The 18,802-nt window shown below is 37.7% G+C and overlaps 2 protein-coding genes across 2 annotated transcripts; one reads left to right on the forward strand and one right to left on the reverse strand.

The window, feature by feature from the left end:
* Nucleotides 1-4,892: 4,892 nt before the first annotated feature.
* Nucleotides 4,893-8,576, reverse strand: LOC122005548 (tubulin alpha-5 chain-like). The gene is made up of 5 exons (XM_042560624.1): nt 8,325-8,576; nt 7,234-7,448; nt 6,943-7,142; nt 5,479-5,987; nt 4,893-5,397 (listed from the first exon to the last, which is right to left on the reverse strand). The coding sequence occupies exons 1-5, from the start codon at nt 8,435-8,437 to the stop codon at nt 5,085-5,087; spliced, it is 1,350 nt and encodes a 449-aa protein (XP_042416558.1). The 5' UTR covers nt 8,438-8,576; the 3' UTR covers nt 4,893-5,084.
* Nucleotides 8,577-14,167: 5,591 nt separating this feature from the next.
* On the forward strand, nt 14,168-18,431 carry LOC122005549 (putative disease resistance protein RGA3). Its single transcript, XM_042560625.1, has 2 exons — nt 14,168-14,245; nt 14,325-18,431. Exon 2 carries the CDS (start codon nt 14,345-14,347, stop codon nt 17,957-17,959), a length of 3,615 nt encoding a protein of 1,204 aa, XP_042416559.1. The 5' UTR covers nt 14,168-14,245; nt 14,325-14,344; the 3' UTR covers nt 17,960-18,431.
* The last annotated feature ends 371 nt before the right edge of the window (nt 18,432-18,802 follow it).

Here is an 18,802-nt window from a genome sequence, read left to right on the forward strand (position 1 = left end):
AAAATTCTTTTAAAAACTTTTAAAACTTATTTAAAAAAATTCTTTTAAAAACTTTTTAAACTTATTTTAAAAACTTTTAAAACTTATTTTAAAAATTCTTTTAAAAACTTTTAAACTTATTTTAAAAATTATTTTAAAAATTCTTTTAAAAACTTTTAAAACTTATTTTAAAAAAAAAATTATTTTAAAAATTCTTTTAAAACTTATATTAAAAATTATTTTAAGATTTCTTTTAAAAACTTTTAAAACTTATTAAAAAAAAAATCATTCTAAAAATTCTCAAAAAAATTACTTTTTAATAATAATAATAATAATAATAAAAACTATTAAAAATTATGATTTAGACTTTAGGCATATTTTCAACATTAAACATTATTGTAACCTCAAACATTATTTTAACTTTAAAATTAAAGTTTAAAACTTAACATTAAAACTTTAAAGTTAATTTAGGTTTAAGACTTAAACATAATTTACAATTAAAATCAAACTTAAATTGCCTTCAAAAACTATTTTAAGAATAAACTTAAAACTAAATAACATTAAATAATTAAATTCAAAATTACATTGAAATATGTTGTTAACAAATAATTAAAATTTGATTAACTTAAGATTATAAATACTTAATAAGTGAATAATTGAAATAAGAACTTAAAAAAATTAACTTACACCAAATAGTTAATTAATTCTTAATTTAACTCAATAAATCTTAATTTTAACATTAATCAAAATCCTAATTTCACTATAAATTAAATCATAAGTTATCCTTATTAACTATTAATTCAAATTGAACTTTAACTATGTTTAATAACTTTAATAAATTGTATTTCAAATTACTACTAACTTTAAGCTAAGTTAATCCAACTTAAAAGGAATTAAATGAAAAAATCGAATTATAACTAATACTTTTATTAACCAATTCAATTAATTAATACAAAGGTTAACTCATTTTAAATAAATATTAAATTATTAAATCATGTAAAAATTAATCAATAAATTATTGATAATGGTTAACTGTTATTGAATTAATAAATTCTTTTCGTATTTAACCTTAAACTGAAGCTCAACCACCTGAATCTAATATTAATTATTGATTAATCAAACTCAAATAAACAATTATATCAAGGATACAGAGATAAATATGTAAATAATATAAGTGTTACCAAATCCCTTAAAACACTTAGGTAGATAAATGTGTTAGGACTTGAAATGTAACACACTCAAACCTTAGCATTATATTAAGGGGGAGTAATAAATAAGGAGGATTAACTAAAGCATTTTTTTTTAATTTCTTTTGAAAATTGAAAATTCTACTCCAATTACTTTGAAAATCTTATATTAAAAATTCTTAGCAAATATTTTCAAAAGCTTTATCTTAGATATCAAGTTCAGGGGGAGAAATTAATTAAAAGTTTGGAAATTTAAAAATCCCACCTAATTTTTAAAATTGATTTTCAATTAAAAATTATTACATTTAAATTTAGTCAGTATGCTTGAAAATTAAACTTTCCAAACTTAGCAAATTTATTTTGACTAAAATTTTACTTGCTTTTGAAAAATTAAAAATGTTGCTTTGTTTTGAAAAATTAAAAATGTTGCTTTGTTTTGAAAATATCAAAATTGAAAACTAAATTCAACTTAGTGTTTGAAAATTAGAATTTACCTTTTGAAAAGTAAATGTTACTTAAAATCTAATTTGAAAAACGTTGTTTCTTAAATTAACAACTTTCTACAGTAACTCCACACTATGCTTGTTTACTCTTGCTTATTTTTTTGATGAATGCCAAAGGGGGAGAAGAGTTAGGTGGTTAAGTTAGCTAAACCAATTTGAAAACACAAACTAACTTTAAAACCACACAAATGCATGTTGTTTCGTACATATGCTTTCACTAACTTAACCAGGTTGTCATTCCATCAAAAAGGGGGAGATTGTTGGTGCGTGTAGCACTAACGGTCTAACCCAGGTTTTGATGAATGACAAATAGGTTAAGTTAGTTGTGTTGTTGTCTGACACTTTGATCGAGTGTGCAGGAGAAGTCCAGACAGGTCGACGGGCTGACCAGATGTCTGGCACGAAGTCCAGCTAGGTCGACGGGCTGACCGGATAGCTGGCGAGAAGTCCAAGCGGGTCGACGGGCTGACCGGACGCTTGGCGAGAAGTCCAGCTAGGTCGATGGGCTGACCGGATAGCTGGCGAGAAGTCCAGACGGGTCGAAGGGCTGACCGGACGTCTGGCAGGTAAGTGAGGTAAGTCACTGGAGGGGAGTGACTGCGAGGACGCGTTCCCGGGAAGGGAACATTAGGCGTCGATCCGGCTTAGATCCATTTCGGATATCTAAGTCGAGATCGTGACTAGATTCCGGTCTCGGAAAGACGGAATCTAAGTCATACTTTGCTTATCTATAAAACTGTGCTAACAATCTTTGCTGCAGGGTACATTTGCCTCGGACTAACCTTTTCTTGCAGGAGAAGGACTTTCTGGAGAAGAGGGGATCCGGGCGCCCGGAGGTCCGGGCGCCCGGAGGCAAGTTTTATCCCCAGGACGACGTTGACACTTGGAGCATGCTGGTTGGGAGTGTTACGTCACATTCCAGGCGCCCGGAGTAGCATATAAAAGAAGCCCCAGGCAGGAGCTTCAACATATCAGTCTTCTGAGAACTCTGAGTCCAATCACTCTGCTGCCCTGCGCTCCAACGACGTTCACAAAGCTCCGACGACTCACTCCGGCTCTCTTTTTAATTCATTGTTTGTCGGTTTGCTTTGTTTTCTTTCTTTTCATTAGCAATATTTGTACGTAAATTGTAATTATCCGAATTGCTAGTGAATTGCCCAACGAAAGTACTCAAGGAGTACGGGCCTTCGAGTAGGAGTCGTCACAGGCTCCGAACGAAGTAAAAATCAACAGTGTTCATCTCTTTACTTCTTTACTTTTCCGCTGCGTCTTAACTCGAGATTTTCGAATCGATATTCACCCCCCCCCCCCTCTATCGAATCTAACGGTCTTACACCAACTACATCAATTTTATTCCTCTATTGAGCTTTATGGGAAGCAATATAAATACATTTTAATATTGTAAAAAGAGATAAAATTCTATGCTATAATAATATGAGTCTGACAATTACACTTACATCTTATGGAGAGTTAAATTCCGAAAAGCATATTAGATTGAGAATTGTATGACACAGGCTGCTATATTCTTCGAACCAACTCTCTGGGTTAAATATAGAGAGGAATTGATTTGATTTGAATGTGACAGCTTCACTGACTAGTTTAGATCATATTTCCAACTGTTAACATGTCAAGATAGATCAATGTAGGAGGGAAATCCTCTCTAATATGCATGTGATCTAGTGTACATCATAGTAAGATTACAAATATTTTCTTACTGTTGAGTTTCTTTCTGTCTCAGGATATTTTTATCTTTCACGTTCTTCATTGTGTACCTGATTCTTGAGTGCTAAGTTGTAGTAGAAATGAAGCTACAAGATGAAAGATTCTAAACTTCAATTGAGGAAAATATGGGTTATAAACACTCGAAAAATGTTTACATCTATAGGAAGAAAGTGCGGGGGCTTTATTGTAGGAATTCTAATTCTAGAAATCATACAAAAAGATAAAACAAAAGGTTTGCACAAACAGAATGTAGCAAACTGCTACCATGTGAAAATTGCCAGAGATTATATATATATATGAAAATGAGCCTCACCTTGGATAGAGTTGCATGTTGTAGAATGCAGAATGCATCATCTTTAACAACATCAGCGCAGAAATCATATAGCTGATCTGCCTAAGTTTCAAATGTTTAGAATGAACTCATACCAACTACTCGTGGGTTTGGTTTCTCAAAATAACCATAACCAATTAGATCAATAGAGTAAACCCTGTTGGATTTTGCAAGAATAGAAATGTTTTTTTCTCCAATGGTCACTGCAAAAGGAGACTCATACCAACAATTCTAGTAGAAGATACTAAACCTTCCATTATATCAGGAACTCAATCTATAAGAAATTCTTTTAGTGTTCCATTTTTAGTTTTAACATAGACAGGCCATGTCCAACATAATACGAAAAAGGAATTATTAAAACACTAGAAGAATGAAACTTTAAAGTAACATAATATAAAGTATGGTTCAGTAAAAAAATTCAAGTAGACTGCCACGTACAAACCAATTTAGACAATTGTGATATCACATTGTTCTAACTTGAGAAACATCGGGAAAAATGAACAGGGATGATCGATGGGAAAAAAAAACCAGCTAGCCCCTGTAAGAACAAACGCAAGTATGCTCATCTGAATTTAAACTTGGATCATAGATGATTTGGGTTTTCAGATTAAACTCAAGAACCAAGCCAAATACAGATATCGTCCATAGGAACTTACACAAATGAGATAACCATTTGAGTTGCCACATAAAGATTGCAACCCACCTGCATAATATTTTACCACGAAGAATAGTAGTTAGTCATGCATCCAAGATTCAAAGTAGCAATGTGCACACTAATTTTATCAACATAATGTTGTCTGTAAACAGACAAGTTTGTGCCGTGACATACACCTGACACCTGTTTGCCCCCAAAACCGTGAATGAGAACTAATGCTGATCATGTATTTCCAGATGACTGGAACCGCATAGGGTAACCTCGACGACTCCATTTGCTGTAAAATAGAAGCTATGTTTATCACATATTGGAGAAATAAGCAGGAAAACTTGTCCTTGCAAGCCTACAATTGTATTCAACACAAATTACGAGGTAGGGAAATTATTACGAAGGGCCTTCACATGAGTGTCACAAAGCCTCCTACCTCGCTGGTTCTTTAGTTCCTACCATTCACTGGAGAACGGTCGGAATTAAATGGAACCAAGTTCGAGAGGGCCTTTCAGGTGCAACACCAGTTTTACTAGAATTCTCTTATAGCAATCCAATCAAACCATGCTGTTTTACATAAAAAAAACCACAATTTCATGCCCAATAACAGCTACAACACGCCACAGAAAGCAAAAGTGCACAAGTTTGGTACCAAATAGCAATGCATGATAGGACAAATTAAAAGGAACAGGCAATCACTAAGAAGCAATCCCCAATGCTTAAAAGTCTTCTGGTTCCTCATCCTCGTCTCCACCCTCTGCTCCAACTTCCTCATAGTCCTTCTCAAGAGCAGCCAAATCCTCCCGAGCCTCGGAGAACTCCCCTTCTTCCATGCCTTCGCCAACGTACCAATGGACAAACGCTCGCTTGGAGTACATCAGATCAAACTTGTGATCAATCCTTGAGAACACCTCAGCCACAGCAGTGTTATTGCTGATCATGCATACAGCACGTTGCACCTTAGCTAAATCACCTCCAGGAACCACAGTTGGTGCCTGATAGTTAATTCCACACTTGAAACCGGTAGGGCACCTTCAGACAAATCTCAAGGCGGTCAATTTCAGATCGTGGAATTCAGTGTACTAATAAAGGAGAAAGAACAAGGGAACTCACCAGTCGACAAATTGGACAGTTCTCTTCGTCTTGATGGTTGCAACAGCAGCATTCACATCCTTGGGCACAACGTCACCACGGTACATCAAACAACAAGCCATGTATTTGCCATGCCTGGGGTCACATTTTGCCATCATGTTTGATGGCTCAAACACTGCATTTGTAATTTCAGGGACAGAGAGTTGCTCATGGTATGCTTTTTCAGCAGAGATGACGGGTGCATAGGAGGAGAGCATAAAGTGGATTCTAGGATAGGGCACTAGATTGGTCTGGAACTCAGTAACATCCACGTTAATAGCTCCGTCAAATCTCAGAGAAGTAGTTAAAGAGGATATGACCTGAGAAATCAACCGGTTCAAGTTGGTGTAAGTTGGCCTCTCAATATCTAGTGATCTCCTGCAGATATCATAAATCGCTTCATTGTCTAGCAGAACTGCGACATCAGTGTGTTCAAGCAAGGAATGAGTAGAAAGCACACTGTTATATGGCTCTACAACTGCAGTTGAAACCTACAACCATGAATATCACAGTCAAGTCCAATTTATTTTACAAATAAAAGATATATACAGGCACATAACTTCTCTAGTAAATGCACCGTGCATCAAACAAAAAAAAAAAATCTGTTCAAGTGCCTGGTATCTTATTGCACATGGCCAGATGCCAGTGGGACCAACATAACTAGAGCTACCAAATTGTTTTAGTTGATACAAATACAATTATGTGATTCTAACTGATCTTATAAGATCTGAACTAGATGTAAATTCTGCCATATAAGTACACCGTATTTTTTTATAGAAATAAGAGAGGTTACATTTTATATTTTTCTACATGTATCTACCCAATTATGTCATTCTTGACTTCAAAAAAAAAAGTTCTCAGCAAAACTTGCTTTTCTCTAAACTAGTCTCTAACTCCTAATGCAATTTTAGCTACATCTTAAATTTTTTGGCGGAGCATTTTCTACTAAATAATCTTTCACCATATAATCTTCTGTGAACAAACAAGTGGTCTGCTATCAGTGTGGTTCCTCAATCTAAATATCCTAGTGATGCATAATTGTTAGATAGCATATTGTGGCGCAATAGCAAACATTTTCCAAATATACCCAAATTTTGATACTTCCATTAGTAAGTAGTATGCTGACTACTGAAATATTAGCCAAAGATGATATTGAGCACACAAGCACACAATGAGAAAGTTGACTTGAATTGAGAGTAGACTAAAAGGTAGCCCAGCCAATATGGGTCCCAGAGTAGACTTAAAAACAAAAAAAGAGCAGCCCGGTGCACGAAGCTCTCGCCATGCAGGATCCAGGGGAAGGATCCATTGTACGCAGTCTTACCCTATTTTTTGCAAGAGGCTGTTTCCACGTGACCTTTTGGTCACATGGCAACAACTTTACCGTTGTGCCAAGGCTCCCCTTCGGGTCCCAGAGTAGACTAGCAACAATAAATTCATGTGTACCTGAGGAGATGGATAAATGGTGAAACCAAGCTTTGACTTCTTCCCATAATCCACGGACAAGCGTTCAAGCAGCAAAGAACCTAAACCAGATCCAGTTCCACCACCAACAGCATTGAAAACCAAAAATCCTTGCAAACCAGTGCAATTGTCTGCTAATTTCCGAACTCGATCAAGGCAGAGATCAACAATTTCCTTGCCAACTGTTGTTTACAAATGCACATCAAGATCAAAGACCAAATCTAGTATCAAAAGAACAGCTTCAACTAAAAGAAAAGATTTTAGAGTCATTACCTGTGTAGTGGCCCCGAGCAAAGTTATTTGCAGCATCCTCCTTCCCAGAGATGAGTTGCTCTGGGTGGAAGAGCTGACGATAGGCTCCCGTCCTCACTTCATCAATCACTGTGGGCTCCAGATCTACAAATATGGCCCTTGGAACATGCTTACCAGCACTGGTTTCACTGAAGAAGGTATTAAAAGCATCTGTTGCAACTCCTATTGAAGTATCGCTGCGGAAACAAAAGAACACTTCAGTAAAAACCAATCAGATCATAGATCACAGTTTTTCATACCAGTTCCCTTTAATCAATTATGAAATCATTTACTTGCTAGAAGGTATAGACAGTTCACTGAAGACAGGTATCTCATCAAAGATCATTAAAGCTATCTAATACATGGGAAGTTTGATAACAAATTTAGGAAAAAGGAAATGTATTTCTTAATCATTCAAGATGCTATACAGTCAGAGAATGAGATCTCCAACTCGAATTATGGAGACAATAATACTCAGGAAAATTTTACTCTAAACAAAATATGCGAATCAACTCCACAATCATGATTATTGAACTAAGCTTTAAAAAAAAACTAAAAAACGAGATACTGCCGAAAAAGAAATGATGTTGGAACAAATTTTCGCCAACTTTTGAAATCCCACTTTATTTACCTTGTGGACAAAATAATAATAATAATAATAATAATAATAATAATGATAATAATAATAATAATAATAATAATAATAATTAAAAGTATCAGACAGATCCAATACGAAGAGTCGCTAGATCTCACACCAGTAAGCCAATCTGAGGCTAATCGAATGACCAAAAAATAAATCTAGTTTATTAAGCCGGTCACGCTTTTATAACGAATTAGGTCAAAGATCAAGCAAGCAGCTATAAACCCAAACAACAAATAACTTCCACCACTCTTGAAGAAGGACCATCAAGAAAATCAAGGAATAGCTACAAAAGCAAACTTTTGATGAGATCCAACAGGAAACGTATCGACCAAACGTAGCAAAAAAAGAAAATCTGCCCCTTTTCCCCCAAAAAGCAAGTGCAAAAGACATCTTTTATCAACGAATTCTGTGCTAAAAATATGATTAATACCTCGGCATCATGCCATCGGGCTGGATGCCGTGCTCGAGGCAGTAGAGCTCCCAGCAAGCATTGCCGACCTGGATGCCGGCCTGACCAATGTGGACGCTTATGATCTCCCTCATCTTCTTCTTCTGTAGATCTACCACGCTCGCTTGCAAAGGACGAGCTTTTTTAGGAAGAGAAGGAGGGAAGGAGGAGAGAGGGAGGGTACCTTGTCGGCGATCTAGATCTTGGCTATGGAGAGAGAGAGGGGAAGCCGATTGATTTATTGATGGAGGGGACAGGACGGCGTGAAGGTGGGCCCGGGCCAGCAACCGCCAGCTGTCACAAGAAGTCAAGAGTCGGGACTAAAGTAGCGTGCCGATCATGTGTCTTGTCTCAGTTTTGCCGAGACTTTAACTGAAGAAATAAGGGAAAATTTGCAGGAGACTAATTAACAAACATAATTTTATATTTTTTTTGATTGAAATTTTTTTTTATTTTCACTCTTAATCTAATATACTTATCTAATTATTCCTGATATTTAAGTATAAAAAATTTAAAAATAAATATAAATCTTCTTAATTCAGTATATTAAATTAGAATCTAGTATATTTTCTATCAAATTGAGTATGATTTTTTTTCTACCTCAATTAGATGGAAATATACTAGATTTTCTTTAAATAATACTCAATTAGATGAAAAATATAATAGATTTTTTTTAAAAAATACTCAAATGGATGAAAAATATATTAGATTTTTTTCAAATGGTCCTGAATTTAAGAGGAATTCTATTAAATAGGAAAAAAGTTGTATTCAATTTAATAGAAAATATACTCAATTCTAATTTAAAATGTTGAATTTATTAGGACTTATACTCATTTTTAGACTATTTATACCTAAAAAATATGAAGAGCAATTTTAATAAAAAATATACTCGAATATACTAGATTTTCTTTAAATGATACTCAATTGGATAGAAAATATACTAGATTTTCTTTAAATTATACTCATTTTTGGACCTTTTGTATCTAAAAAATCTGAGGGACAATTAGGTCACAATATTTGCATGGGAGAGTTGAAGCAAATAAAACTTTAAATGCAGGGAGTGGAAACAAAGTTTTTTATGAATGAGGATTATATGTAAAATTTAAATTGTGATTAGAGATTTTTCTCTACTTTATCGAAAAAATAACAATGTAACAATTGACAAAATTCTATTCGAGACTATATATTAGTGTAAAATAAATTTTTGAAAAATATCACACAGTTATTTTATTAAGCAAAATAAATTAAAATTTTAAAATATCACACTCTTATTTTGTTAAGTGAAATGATATTATTAGTAACGAGATCATAGAATAAAATTTTATATTGTAGAAAAAAAATTGAAGGGTAGAAATAATAAACGATAATATCTCACATCTTAAATTTCTGAATACCCACAGTCACATCTAAGTTTTATCTTTCCCAAAAGTTATATCTCATTCCCAATTTTCCCTCAGATGCAAATCATTTCCTTTTTTTCCAAAATATCTCTACGCTATTCTTTCTCAACTGGAGTGTCCTGTCGATCAAAAAAATAAAAAAAAATATATTATCGATGATTTTCATATAAAAAATATTAATGATTCAAATTATTTTTTAAAATTAAATTTATCCAGTTTTATTTTAAAATTTAAAAATTTAATAAAACAATTTAAAATAAATAAAAAGTAAAAAAATATTAATGTTTTATATTTTTAATATATAATCACAGTAGAATAAAAATAATAAAATAAATTAATAATAAGAGAAAACAAAATAAAAAATTATTCGAACAAATCAGCACCACTATATAATAGTGGCTTTAAAAGATCAACTATTCTATATAATGTTTGTTTTTAAAAATCCAGTGGTGTTAATTTTTAAAATGTGCTATAATATTATTTTTAAAAATTAACATCATAATATTATGTTATTTTCACACAAGATGATGTTGAAAAATCAATGTTAATATGGTGTTGTGAAAGTTTAAAAACCTTTTACGCACTAGTCGACTTTTAAACAGTAAATAGTAAACAGTAAAGAAAGACACATATAAATCCCGGAGCACTTAAAAAATCTATATAAGTTAGAATTGATCCAATAAGAATTTTTTAGGTCTATCAATAAATTTTAATTGAAACACATTAATGAACCTAGGAGATTTAGGAGGCGTTTGGTTTACGTTTTCCACGCTGTTTTCTGTTTTTATTTTCTGAGAAAATGAAAAACGCGTTTGGTTTGCGTTTTCCACGTTCATTTTTAAAAAAATGAGAGAGCGTTTTCTAAGAAAACGAAAAACGCGGAAAAGTTATTTTCTAAAAAATGAAAAACGCGCGTTTTTCAGAAAATGAAAATGAAAATGGGACAAACCAAACGCACCCTATTTCTAAAAAGTTGACATATAATGGAAGAGTGTAGTGCATTGAAGACATTTATAGTATCTGATCCGGTGGTAAGGTAGGTAGGGCCCGCCCCGTAGAGGAGCATTGTCACGCTGGAAGTCAAAGTCAAGATGGTCAGTAATCTCGGGGGCATGGTCCGATCGGACAGCACACTCACCTAATTGGAGTGATCATCAGCATAGCTCGGTTGCCCGTCGAGCTTTCGACTCTCAGGAGAGCGAGTATCAGCGTATCTAGAACCTCAGGACTAACAATGAGGGAGTCACCACCGAACAGATCTAGGACAGTGAAATGTTGGTCGAGCAGCTCCCTCGATCGGACCAAGAATTAGGTCACCCGAAAAGAGGACGACAGGCTGAGCGGCTTTCCCGCTCGGCCCACAGGCAAGTTCGCCAGAGCGGAGGGCGGCGGGCCGAGTGGCTCTCCCGCTCGGATCGATAGCAGACAAAAGGAAGATCAGCTCATATCTTTTTGGGAGCCCGTGCTACCAACAGACGGCATGCTTGGCGGCATGGTCAGGCAGAGGATCGTACGGTGGAAGCTTCCACTATTTTGTCAGAGATATGCTTGGGTCGTTAAGGTATGATGTCAAAGACACTTTCCTAACACGTCTTTTCATGGTATGCTTTGAGAAGCGTGCACACCTCGAGAAACGTGCACGTGCCCCCGGAGTCCTATATAAGGATCCCCAAGCTTCAATGGAGGTATGCATAATCTCTACTGTAGCTACAGTTACGCTGCCATTTTGCTTCCCCGTTTCTTCTACATCGCCGGTGTTTGACTTGAGCGTCGGAGGGCCATCGCCGGGAAACCTCCCCGACTTGACACTGACGTTTTGTGGTTGCAGGTCTCGCCAATTAGGAGTCTATCAGCGGTCAACAGGAGCGCCACGTCCTCAGCTTCCATCGTCTCGATTCTCGGACAGGATCAAATTTGGCGTTGTCTGTGGGAACGCACTTGCATCCAAGTCGAAAGATGGATGACGCTGGACGACTTCACACCGTGATGCTCACTCAAGAGGAACTCGACGCGCTGATACAAGCACGAGCTGCAAAGATAGTCGAGTAGCAGCAACAAAAGGCACTAGCCGACCGAATGGCGCAACAAGCAACGTCAGCCTCTGGAGGCCGAGCGGCTCATGACGATCGACCAGAGCAGTATCTATTTGGAGGCAAAATAGATTGTCAACTGACACGCATGGAGAAGCTCCACCCGCGCCTATTCCATTTCATCGTGCTCTGTCCAAACGTCCTTAAAGGTTGCACAAGCAAATCAGGAGAAGAGATCTTCTTCAGATGAAGCACCCATTCAGGACGCAAGGAAGGGCAAGGCGCCCTAAAATGACGCGTCTTCCGAGCGGATCAACCCCCAATTCTCTGAAGCAATACTGCAAGATCCATTGCCGCGACACTACACTTCATTGGCAATCGGACAATACAATGGATCGACCGATCCGGATGATCATTTGGGAAAGTTCGACAATGCTGCTGCACTGCACCAATACACTGATGGGGTGAAGTGCTGACCTTTAATTTCTCACAACGCTGTCCGGCTTGGCTCAGCGATGATTCAGGAGGCTACCGGACGAATCAATAAAAAGATTCAAAGATTTCCGAACGACCTTCCTTCATCATTTTACAAGTAGTCGACGCTATCAAAAGACAAGCATCAGTTTGTTCTCTTTAAAGCAAGGGTCGAGAGAAACCCTTCGAGCATACATCCAATGCTTCAACCAGGTAGCTATGGATATCCCCTCGGTCTCATCTGAAACCATGATAAATGCCTTCACCCAGGGGCTCATGGACGGAGATTTTTTCTGATCACTCATCAGGAAGCCACCCCAAGACTACAATCATATGCTCAAGAAGGCTAACAAAAATATAAACGTAGAGGGGCCTAGACAGCCAAAAGGAAGGAGGCGTTATCCGAGCTCGCGGTGCTAACCGAACGGCGATCGCTGAGCAACCACCAACTGCCAAGGGGGCCAAGAGCTGAAGGTCGACTGCACCAAGAAACAAGGGCATAGGCCGTGCATCATGTAGCTTCTGGTCGGCCAAAAACAGTGAAGGGCAAGGTATGGACGTCTATGTGTTTGTTCCTTCCACCAGTCAGCGTCACACAACACTCGTGATTGTCGCGGGTTTACCCCGATCGTCCAACCAGCGCCAAGGGGTTATTATCGCCGATCACCTTCACTTGATCGGCGACACGGGCATCAAACCGTCGGGCGACGAGAAGATGCCAGGCGGTCACCCGAGTGGCAGTACCACCATCAACAGAGGAGCAATGACCATACCTGAGCGGCCGAGCCTCACACGAGCGACACAGACCCAACGCTCGAGAAGAGGAAAACAGAAGCAATGCCGCTTGGGGAGAGATAAACATCATCGTCGGTGGACCTACCAGTGGAGACTCCAATCGAGCCAAAAAGTCATACGTTCGACGCTTGGAAATTCACGCCGTTGGCTGTAATCAGGAGAAGACGAGCGGACCCGAAATCAGCTTTAGACCTCGAGACCTTGAAGGAGTGGAAGTCCCTCATATCAAAAGCTGTAAAGGAAGTAGTAGGCTTCTGACAGAATGTCATGTCATAGTGAGGCAAATGTCTCATCGTCTATCCAAAGGTCACATTAATCATATCCCGCACTGTATAAGATCTCATAGGATTACGCTAAGTCCATCATATTATCCCACGTATCATGTCAATTAACGTGTCAGAGCATCTGGGTATCTGAGCCTGGGAGAATCATCTGGTCAGAGTGGAGGCGAGCCGGAGCGTCCGATCGATATAACCGATTGGACATGAATTGGATACTCGATTGGGGAGTTGGCCCAAGGAGCATATCATTGGACTCTTTGTAATCTAAAAAATTCACAGAATTTGAAATGAGTCTAATTGGGCTTATCTATGTTCACCAGTGTATTTCGATCGAAATTCTATTAATGAACCTAGATAGGTCCGATTGAATCTATTTCGGATTATGTGAATTTTTAAAGTTGTAAGGAATTAAATAGTATCCTCCATTTCTTATTTCTAATTCTCCGGATGTATTAAAATATTATTAAAAAAATAAGTATATATATATATACACTCTTGACATTAACAAAATTAATTTGTGGATTTTAGAAAAAAAATTTATTTAATATACATATTTTTTTAATCGGATATTTAAATTGAATATTCGATATTGATAGTTCCTTTATATTTTTCTCTATTCGAATGAAATATCGAATCTTCATCGAATTTTAAGAAAATTATTATTCCTATCGGGACTAGATACCGAGAACTAATGTTGTGACACTGGACAAAATTCTATTGGAGGTTAGAGTAAACTATTTTTTTTAAACATATTAGGCAAAATAAATTAATTTTTTTTTAAAATATGACACTATTATTTCATTAAGTGAAATAATTTTGTAGCCAATGAGGTCGCAACCTCGTGGTAATGGTGGAGACTGGAGACCATCAGGCCATAAAGTCGATTCTCACGGGTAAATTTCGGATTTATCCTGGTCAAAAAGGTAAACTTCGTGAGAACTCTATCTCCTTGTTTAGATCTGTCTCTGCTAAATATCTCTCGTTGTTCTTGTTTTTGAACAGAAGTTCTTTCGCTCTGAGAGATGACGCCGTTCATGCTTAAAGCCTTGGTCTGGTTCGCTGACAATTTCCTCGGGAGCTTGGTTGGGAAGGTCGCTGATTACGCAGTTCAACAGTTCGGAGTGCAGCATGGACTTCAAGATGACATCGACAAGCTACAGAGTTCTTCTGAAAAATCCAGACTAATCATCCACCAAGTTGAGAAGTTGCGGATCCAAGATGAGGGTGTCAAAGCGCGATTGAAGGAATTGTTGATGCAACTCAAAGATGCAGCTTATGATGCTGACGATTTGCTCGATGAGTTTCAATATCAAGTTCTGATGAAGCAGGTGGAGCAAGAAGAAAATGAGTCAACTAGCTTCTCGTTGCCATCTTCTTCGACTGCTCTGCCTGCAACGAAAAAGCCAAGAATCTCAGTCCCTACTATTGCAGATCTGATTTCTAGTAGCAGAGACAAAGATAGAGTGCAAAAAATCAAAGAAAGGATAGAAAACATCACTGGTGATATAAATCAACTCATTCCTTTGTTTCCTTTGTCTGATTTAGAAAACCAACAACAACTGATTTCATCGACCAGCCGGACTACAAGCTCCGTTCTGGTTGAAACCGAAGTATTTGGAAGAGACAAATATCTAAACGAACTCAAGGATTTGTTGTTGAACGCCTCAGATGGAGCAGGATCTAGCAACATCAGCATCCCTGTGTTAGCTATTGCTGGTATCGGAGGGATCGGCAAGACTACTCTTGCTCAACAAGTATACAATGATGAAGCCATTCAAGAACATTTTCAGCTAAAGATTTGGGTCTGTGTATCTGGAAATTTCTCTGTCGAGAGACTCACCAAAGAGATTATAGAGTCTGCAACCCGAAAAAAATGTGAGCTTACAAATTTAGATGCGTTGCATGTGATTCTTAACGAAAACATAACATCAAAGAAGTTTTTGCTTGTGCTTGATGATGTGTGGAACGAGGATAGTAGCAAATGGGAGAAATTCTATGCACCGTTGAAAAATGGAGCGAAGGGCAGTAAGATCCTAGTAACAACTCGTTCTACTACAATTGCAGGCATGGTTGGTGCTGTGGATCCAATCCATCTCTATGGTTTGGAGGCTGAGAGCTTCTGGGCATTCTTCAAGAAATGTGTATTTGGCTCGCAAAACAATGGTGACCATCCACCTGATCTCGAAACCATAGCCAAGACAATTGCCGAAAGGTTGAATGGTTTACCACTTGCAGCAAAGACGGTTGGAGGATTATTGAAGGTTAACATGGAAAAGAGTCATTGGGAAACTATTATGAAAAGTGAAATCTGGCAACTTCCGCAAAATGAGAGTGACGTTCTGCCGGTCCTCCAGTTGAGCTATCAATGCCTTCCTGCGCATCTCAAACGCTGCTTCGCCTTTTGCTCACTTTTTCACAAAGATTATGTATTTGACAAAGAAGAGTTGGTAAGGATTTGGATAGCAGAAGGCTTTGTTATTCCTCAAGGAAAAGAGAGGATGGAGGATGTAGGGAGCAGCTACTTTGAAGATCTAGTTAGTAGATCTTTCTTTCAGAAATCAACAACACGTAGCTATGTGATGCATGATCTGATACATGATCTTGCACAGTTGGTGTCAGATGGTGAATGTTATCTGCTAGAGAATGGCAATACACAAGAGGTCTCTAGTCTGGTGCGTCATCTGTCAGTGTGGCCTCCTGCGAGTAAGCCTGCTTATCAACTGGAAAGAAAATTACTAGTGCTCAGTGGTAATAACAAATGGCGGAGCCTAATTTGGAAAGGCAATTACTATTATAACAATTGGCGGAGCCTAATTTGGAATGACAATTACTATAATAACAACAATCCGACTCTGAAGGACTTATGGAGAAGTTTAAAATACATTCGTGTGTTGATTTTGCAGAGAAGTGGAATTGTTGAATTGCCTGAGGATGTTGGCGAACTTAGACACCTTCGCTATCTTGACTTATCCTTTAACTATGAAATGATAAGATTACCTGACTCATTATGTCGTCTTCACAATCTGCAGGTACTGCAACTGTATGAATGTCCAATACAGAGTTTTCCACAAGGGATGAGCAAGCTTATCAACTTGAGATACATTGATTTTCGAGATATGACATTAATATCAAAAATATACAGGATAGGGAGGCTAACTTCCCTTCAACAACTAAACACATTCAAGGTGCAGAATCATCCAGGACACAAACTCGAGGAACTAAGTGGTTTGACACAGCTCCATGGAAGTCTACGAATCTCTAATCTTGAAAATGTTGGGAGTAAAGAAGAAGCAAATGCGGGTAAACTGCACAACAAAGTGTTTATTGATAGCTTGACGTTAGAATGGATGCCCAACCAGGATGACAGCTCGGAGGGCAATCAATTACTCATCTTGGAAGAGCTGCTTAAAGATCTGAAATGGCATCCCACTCTGAAAGAATTGGAAATTTCTGGGTACTCTTGGGCAGCATGGGACGAGAATTACAGTTGGGCCAAGGACATAAAGTTGTTTCCATCCGTCTTGCAGGAACTTCACGTCTTCTATTGTCCCAAACTTAAGAGGTTGCCTCCCCTCCCTCCTTCGCTTGTAGATTTACAGCTATTACAATCCGGGTTGACGAAACTTCCAAATATTTGGGAAGAAATCGATGGAAGTGGCCATTGTAAGGTTGCTACTCTTAAACATTTGTATATACGTTGCCCATATCTTACGAGTTTGGAAGATGGGTTGCTGTCTCAGAATCTTCCGTGCCTTGAGTATCTCATATTAGAGGATTGTAAAGAACTGATGTGGCTTCCCATGGAGAAACTTAAGGTATTTGCCTCCCTAAAGGAAATGCGAATATGGAATTGCCCCAAGCTCCTAACGATGACGCATGACCTTAATGACTTCCTCATCCTCCCGCAATCACTCAAGAAATTAACCTTGTCTAACTGTGGGGATCTTGACAAATTGTTGCCTCGTTGCCTGCACAACCTCACCTCGCTCGCTCATTTGGAAATAGGCGAATGTCCTCACTTACGTTCTCTTCCAAAGGAACCTCTGCTTCACTTGAAGCAACTGGAATATGTGAAAATCCATGGTTGTGATGAGCTGAGATCAATGGAAGGATTAGGAGTTCTGAAATCCCTCAAGAATTTGATTATTTTGGAATGCCCCAATCTTTTAATAAATGGAAGAGACGAGCATGGGAAGGAGGAGGAGGAGGAGGAGCAGGGTTTGTTATCGCTACGTGAAATATGCGTTGATAACACTGCGTTGCTTAAAATTCCCCCCCTGAGAAATGCACTGCCATCTATCCATAGACTCCAAATCGAAAGCTCAGTTGAGGAGGTGATGTTTGAGGGGGAGGAGCAGGAATTGTTGCGGAGGCTCACTGTTCTTAGAATCCTAATGTTTTCTTATTGCAAGGAACTACAGTATCTACCAAAGGAGTTGTGTACTCTTCCCTCCCTCGAGCTTTTATCCATTTCATCTTGTCCAGAGATTGAGTCACTGCCGGAGACAGGTCTGCCCACCTCCCTCACTGATTTAAGATGTCAGTGTGTAAATCCGATGCTAAAGCAACAAATTCAGGAGAAGATCAAGGAATTGACTAGCTCCGGTCGATATCGTTCTGTAAATGAAAGGCTTTGATGCATACGGTTTGCACATCCCACCATACCACTACTCACCGCCACGGCTACTTTTCTTTACATCTTGTTTTTTTCAATAATATATTACTTTTTGAAATCTTTTAGAGAATTTTGGGTGCCTGTTGTTGCCATGTGGCCACCAGATTTCTTCGCTGCTGGAGAAGTCAACTGCTTTGGAATTTTAGGTCGTGCTGCTAAGCTGAAAATGTTGAACATTGTCATTTCTGAAGCCTTTGGATTCAAGGTTCTCAGCCAAGTTTTATTGCTCCGAGGTGCAAACCTGTCCTAGCTATTATAAAGAGTTAGTTCCGTCTCAACTCTGAGGGCTGGACTGGTTGCATCAAGGGAGCTGAGGTTTTTTTTTTGGGCACGATCTCACTGTGCCAAATTTTAGTTTCCTTGACACACCATGGTTGAAGTGTAATAATTTCTTCCTTTGAATCGATAGTATCATAGTATAAATGTTTTGCTTAGTAGGTTGTTTTGTGGTCTCTGGCATGATTCTGTCTTCTGTGCAGCCAATATTTGTATCTAGTATTTTGTTGACGCAGTCTTGGTGTTTAGTTTTAGACAATGTTATATGGATGAGCTATAGATAATAAGTTGATAATTTAATGAAGAAATTAAAATGTGGTCAGATCTATACATCAAGTCAGTCGCATTACTTAAATGTGATGAGATCCATCACAACTTGAAAAAACAAAGAGATGATAAATTTGACAAAATTATCATTTCGAGCTTTTACATAAAATTTCAAATGTTAAATTATTTAAATGAATCGCAATAAAGCTTACAATTGTTATTAATCCCTCTTGCCAAGGAATCAAATCTGCAAATGCTTAGG

The sequence above is a fragment of the Zingiber officinale genome, chromosome 7B, assembly GCF_018446385.1.
Source record: "Zingiber officinale cultivar Zhangliang chromosome 7B, Zo_v1.1, whole genome shotgun sequence".
NCBI lineage: Eukaryota > Viridiplantae > Streptophyta > Magnoliopsida > Zingiberales > Zingiberaceae > Zingiber > Zingiber officinale.

What these genes read in the sequence shown, in the direction of transcription:
- LOC122005549 (XM_042560625.1), top strand. Translation starts at nt 14,345, where the DNA reads ATGACGCCGTTCATGCTTAAAGCCTTGGTCTGGTTCGCTGACAATTTC.
- LOC122005548 (XM_042560624.1), bottom strand. Translation starts at nt 8,437, where the DNA reads ATGAGGGAGATCATAAGCGTCCACATTGGTCAGGCCGGCATCCAGGTC. An exon ending in TGCTCGGGGCCACTACACAG is followed by an intron (nt 7,143 to 7,233) that starts GTAATGACTCTA and finishes TGTAAACAACAG; the next exon opens with TTGGCAAGGAAATTGTTGAT. An exon ending in CCATTTATCCATCTCCTCAG is followed by an intron (nt 5,988 to 6,942) that starts GTACACATGAAT and finishes TCATGGTTGTAG; the next exon opens with GTTTCAACTGCAGTTGTAGA.